The 6,000-nt window shown below is 42.5% G+C and overlaps 1 protein-coding gene across 1 annotated transcript; it reads left to right on the top strand.

Annotated features, from left to right (window-relative positions):
* The first annotated feature begins 2,944 nt into the window (after positions 1-2,944).
* LOC146642974 (uncharacterized) lies at positions 2,945-4,803 on the top strand. The gene is made up of 8 exons (XM_085397437.1): positions 2,945-3,347; positions 3,422-3,457; positions 3,535-3,714; positions 3,844-3,955; positions 4,128-4,189; positions 4,273-4,347; positions 4,433-4,537; positions 4,655-4,803. The coding sequence occupies exons 1-8, from the start codon at positions 3,269-3,271 to the stop codon at positions 4,756-4,758; spliced, it is 753 nt and encodes a 250-aa protein (XP_085253563.1). The 5' UTR covers positions 2,945-3,268; the 3' UTR covers positions 4,759-4,803.
* Positions 4,804-6,000: the final 1,197 nt, after the last annotated feature.

Genomic DNA, 6,000 nt, shown 5'->3' on the forward strand with positions numbered 1-6,000 from the left:
TTACAAATTTGCCAGTTTACAACATGAATATTCTCTCTGTGCTTTTCATCTGTGTTTCTGCTCAGGTTCAGGGGCATCAATAATTTGTGGCTTCAGATCAGCTCCTCACCTCAAATTACACTCACTAAGCCAATGTTAAAATGGATGGGCTCCCTCACATCAAGCACAAGCTGTAGAACCCAGTAGGTAGAAGGCTAGAAGAACTGAGACTATGCATCAGGGGGTTGGCTAGTTTATTCATCAGTAGAGTCCAAAAAGAAAACTACATTCAGAAAGCAGTGCATAACAAATTCCTGCATACACCAATAAACTGGCAGTTACTGCTGGTAAAGGTGGTTCCATAAGTTACTGAATCATGGAGTCAACTTATCACAGGACTCTCATCATGGTAAAACCTTATTTTTAGATGGACTATAACTACAATAGCATCTTTAGAAATATATTTACTTAAAAAGGTAACTTGTTACCAAAGTGTCACACGAGAAATGATGGGTAAAACCACTGAGCTCTCTCAAGACCTTTGCAATCTCATGGTTGCAAAACATACTAATGGCAGTGATTAAAGAAAAAAAATGAAACCACTGAAGATTTCCTATAACAAAAGTTCCCAGAGTTGTCAGACAAATGTAGATAATATGCACCACAAGCTTGAACAAGCGGGCTGAAGTCTCTTTGGAGAGTTGGAGGACCATTTCCCCTGAAAAATCATCTTTATTTATTTTTCTTTGGACCAGTAAATTGACATTGACATGATACAATGTGACGATTTTGTCTCTCCCATTTTCAGTAAAACCTGTTGAGTAAAACTGGCAGGACAACCTATATGCTGAGGAATTCAGACAGGAACTATGGGACAGTATTCCCAAGATTCCAGTGCAATTTGAGCTCTGCAAAGTTAACAGACAGTGGCTCATTCTTCTGCTTGAAGAGGTAACACCCACAAAAACTGGAACCAGAAACCTTCTGGGTCGCTGCAATCCTTACATCTGTTTAAATGTTTTCAAATGTTTCATTCAGGTGGTTGATATGGCAACATAATTTATTGTTATTACACTTACTGTAACTCAGTGGCTCTCCAGTCAACAAAAAATTGTCTGAGCCATTTTTTAAAATGTCACTGTTCAGAATAGTAAATGCTGTGATGCCCATAAGACTTTCAGACATTTCTCTGATCACTCAAGTCTCAGAGAGACAGCAGTGTATGAACATACTCCGCTCAGACCACGCCCCGCTGCAGCCGCCCCAATAAAAGTGATTTGATTTGATATATATATATATATATATATATATATATATATATATATATATATATATATATATATATGTATATATATATATATATATATATATATATATATGGAATGCTACTACGCAAGTAACGCCGGCGGAAGGGGCTACATGAATAGGATGAGGGACCTATGGATTCTTCGATACCCAACATCCACAATGACGGCGAAACAACTAGTACCTCAGTGTTCCAACATTCGAAAGAAGGGACTGCTCTCACAGCTAGAGATTGACGAGGTACAACACAAATGCTACGGCAAGGAGGAGTCAGGACGCCAGGTCAGGGGGGCGATATCATCACCCCCACCCGAGATTGGGTACATAGCCCCAAGTGCGATAGGAGAAGGATCGTTGAGTGCGAGAGGAACTGACCTGAAAAATAGGATCATGGCCAAGCTTGAAACCTGGATCCCCCGTAGCCGGTTACCAAGATTACGTGAAGTACCCTCAGAAGGTCTGCTAGATGATGTTAATGCAGCACAGAGAGATACTCCCATACAGCTTATGACAAAATTTAATCCGAAGTGATTGATGGCCCTAATCACGACCTTTTGACCTCCCCCCTCCCCCCCCGGAAGTGTGTAATGAGCGTCACGAATTGCATCCGGAGAAGGGAGGGGGAAACCTCCGGAAGAGCGCCATCTGTTGTTGGGAAAAAAAAGTTTTTAGAGGGAGGGTCTGCAGCAGGGGAGGAGAATAAAAAGCAGAGAGGAGGAGTCCGTCACAATTTCTAAGTCACAGACACACAAGATGGATTTCCTTCTGCAGCCCAGCAGCGTTCCTGTGTCCGATGAGATCTGCTCTCCCAAAGAAGAAGGCTTTGAATATGACATATTCAAATACAGCATATTTACCATGGAAGGCCTCGATCCGGACCTTATGACCCTACCGGAAATACTCCGGAAGTGTCTAGTCATTTTCAGACCTGATGCGTCATGTTCCCTAAGCACAGCGGTGATGCAGCAGCTGATTCTGTGATGTATAGAGAGACAGAGCGGCAGCTAGTTTTCCGCAAACTCATAGTCTGAATTCTGTTTCGATATTATGACAATTTTCTCTGTTTTTTTACAATAGCGGGTGTAATTTTACTTTCTTAAGCTGCACCGGCGTTTGTAATGGAAATAAAGAGTGACTTCCTGTAGAGATTTCAATAGTATTTTATTTTCCTATAATACAGACGCTGTAAAAAACCTTTAAGATACACCATAGCTTGTGATGAAAAGAAGAACTTTCTATCCGCTTGTAACCTACAGGCTGCCTATGTGTAAAAAATGAATAAATATCCCTTAGTGAATACTACTTTTCCTTTTGAGAGACTGAAAAACAAACCATAATTGCAGCGACAGGCGATCTTGTTTCACACACACACACACACACACACACACACACACACACACACACACACACACACACACACACACACACCGCGGGTCAAGGAGGAGTGAGACGGCGGAAGAGTTTTTTCCTTCATTACTTTTACAATGGGTTTTCTCAATAGATAGAAAATGTTGATCCGCTGAGGAGTCAACAGCCGATATTATCATTGCTTGTAACCCGGTAAATAATTTCGTACATCTCCCAATAAAATAAGCCTTAGCGGAAAAAAGCTCATTTTCGAATAAGTTTATTAAAGCACCCCCCTCTGTGGGAAAGAGTCAACCATGAGGCGAGTTTTGTCAACAGCAAGAACAAGGTCAGACAACTGTTGCCCATTTGGTAAAACAAATACCCGTCTCAAAGTCATATTTTACCGTTGCAGAATGTGGAAAACAGACGGCGTTCGCAAGAAGGCAATCAAAAAAAAACAACAAAAAAAAAAAACAACCCTCTCTAACTATTGGTATTGTCAAGAGAAAGATGCGAAAAACAGATGCTTCGCTAGACTAGGATAAAATGAGAGAAGAAACGGGAGGGGAGTCGATATCTGCTCAGCCCCTACTGTGACAGTTCTACCAATCGCGAGGAAGAATCCGTGAATATTATGTCAGCATTCCGTTCAAACAACGCCGCCGATCAGAGCGCCAGGGCCATCTCGCCAGAACTGTTCGTACCTCACCCCGGTAAGTTTTTTTTTCTTTACGACTTTAAATTATATATCAACAGAGATGTCAATAATTTGATTACTTTCTTTTAGATTTCTACATCAATGATTTCACGCAAGTGGACTACGGTACGTTTAAATAAGTATATACCATTTTTTAAATAAGTTTAGATAGACTTGATTTAACCAAACTCTGTTACTTACAGAGGCTATTGATAGTGCAGAGAGTAGCAGCAAAAATCCGGCCGTTTTCCGCGGCGAATTAGACGCCATAATCCCCGCAGAACCTCCGCTGCCGCCGCGTCGAAAAGAAGAACGAGAAGGCGGAGCTATTTTCGTCTCCGCATACCGGGAGAACCACGGAGAAAAAAGTTTTAAAACCAAAGGTAAACAATATGATGCATTATCCGCCATTTTGTTGAATAACAGGATGTGACGGAGTAATCCGAGTGTGCTATACCGCCCCTCCCGACCCGGAGCAGATTTTTAAAAAGTTTTGCTTTATTTCTCGACAGAGGTAATCGAGAATATACAGACCCCGCCGCCGCCGCAGCGAAAAGAAGAAGACGACGTTATTTTTGTCAACGCATACCCGGAGAACTGCAGGAAAATACCTTTTAAACCAAAAGATAAACAATATGACGCAATATCCGTCATTTCGATAAATAACAGGATGTGACGGAGTAATCCGAGTGTGCTATACCGCCCCTCCCGACTTGGAGTGGTATAAAGCGTGCTAGAAAGTTTTTATTTATTTATTTATTTATTAAATCTTTCTCTTTTTGTTTTATTTCTCGACAGCCGAGACTGCGGCTATACCTATACAAACCGCCGCTACAGACAATCGCGCGGAGGAGCGAGGTAAATAAAAAGTTTTTTCATTCTCAAAAAATAGGAAGGAGGAGATTGTTTTCTTAAATCTCTTCTGTTTTATTTCTCGACAGCCGAGATTGCGGATATACCTAACCAATCCCCCGCTACAGACAATCGGGCGGAAGACAATCAGGCGGAGGAGCGAGGTAAATAAAAAGTTTTTTTCATTCTCAAAAAATAGGAAGGAGGAGATTGTTTTCTTAAATCTCTTCTGTTTTATTTCCCCGACAGAGACCGATACAGAAAATCAGGCGGAAGAAAATCAGGCGGAGGAGGAACCGTCCAGAGCTCCTCCTCTCAGGAGACTGAGAGCTCCTCCTCTCAGGAGACTGAGAGGTAATTGACGGGGGGATGAATCGATCCTATTAAACTTCTCCGCTCTATAAAAAAAAAAAAAAAAAAAAAAAAAAAATGTAAGGTTTAAAAATACATTCTGTCCGTCTTTTCTTACAGCTCGACGGCTGCTTCATAAGAAGAGAATCCTTGAAGACCTCGCTTTCATGTACGCCATAACAGTTCGCACATATGCATCGATATACAGACACAAGGACCTGTAAAGTAAAAGCATACGCATGTAAAAGTCTGTGAATTAAGAAATAAAGAAAATCATGTCGGAAGAACGCAGCATTCCTGAGGCTTTGTTGGAAGCCGTGGCAGAATTAAACAGAAACGATGAACATTTAGCCCCACCGATAGAAAACAATATAGCCCCACCACCGAACGATCCACTACAACCTTTAGAAAACGCATTGCAGGTCCTCCTTCAAAACATTGAAAACGAACGGCTTGCCGGTCTACTGAACTTTGACCCTCTGCAGCCGATAGAAAATGCTCTTCAGCTCTACGACCAGCAGCAGGGGGAGGAGCAGGTGCAGCAGGTGCAGGTGGAGCAGCATCATCAGCAGCCCAGGGAGGAGGACCGGCCTGCGGAGCATCAACAAGGAGGAGGATCTCGGGTACAGAACGATGCGGTGACTCGCCGCGAACAATTTAATAATTTCGAAATAAGGCGAGTATTTAACATTCCCTCTCCGGATGAAGCGAGCGACCTCGCTCAATTTTACCTCGACGTCAGGGATAATTTTGTAGATCTAGCGGATAGGGTCAGACCGGAAGTTAGTCGTAACGACCGGGTTCAACTGGAGATCATCAGCGAGCACGCGCAAAATCACTCTGTTTTTAACGTCGACGAAAGCGTTGAAAACATTGTACCGGTTTTTGAGGACCTGCTAGCCAGGCTGATACAATCAAACGGAGCGATCGTCGCAGGCTCTCCCCTAGAAATTGTCGTGCAAGTAATTAGAAATCCTAGAGGCGGTGGCAGTAATGACCCGCGTAAAAAGATTCGCAAAATGTTAGATGATGAAATTCTAGTCAAAAAGCGTCGCTGTCTGTACGTGGTAAAAAACAAAAACGATAATCTGTGTTTTGCCATCAACCTGATTCACCTCACTCAACCTCATTTCACAGATAAACAGGCCCTGGAACGCGGCAGAGAGCTGCAGCATTTAGCGGGGTTGAGCGATCGCACTCAGGTAACTCTCACCGACATAGGTAAATTCGAACAAATACTAAATCGTAAAATCGTCGTGTTTTACCGCCCGCCCGAGGACAGAACTCTTTCATTAATCGAAACAGACTACCCGAACACGCCTCACCCGCTGTACTTATTCTTATTCCAGCATCACTATTACGGGATAAAAAATCTAAAAACATTTTTAGGAATCCAGTACATTTGCGAGGAGTGTCACCGCGGGTATTATAAAAGAGAGGAACACTTTTGTCAAAACCGCTGCAAC

This window comes from Rhamphochromis longiceps, linkage group LG23 (assembly GCF_057381845.1).
Source record: "Rhamphochromis longiceps isolate RC_006_pf linkage group LG23, R_longiceps_female_GT1.1, whole genome shotgun sequence".
Lineage (NCBI taxonomy): Eukaryota > Metazoa > Chordata > Actinopteri > Cichliformes > Cichlidae > Rhamphochromis > Rhamphochromis longiceps.

What these genes read in the sequence shown, in the direction of transcription:
- LOC146642974 (XM_085397437.1), top strand. Translation starts at nt 3,269, where the DNA reads ATGTCAGCATTCCGTTCAAACAACGCCGCCGATCAGAGCGCCAGGGCC. An exon ending in TTTCACGCAAGTGGACTACG is followed by an intron (nt 3,458 to 3,534) that starts GTACGTTTAAAT and finishes TGTTACTTACAG; the next exon opens with AGGCTATTGATAGTGCAGAG. An exon ending in TCCTCTCAGGAGACTGAGAG is followed by an intron (nt 4,538 to 4,654) that starts GTAATTGACGGG and finishes CTTTTCTTACAG; the next exon opens with CTCGACGGCTGCTTCATAAG.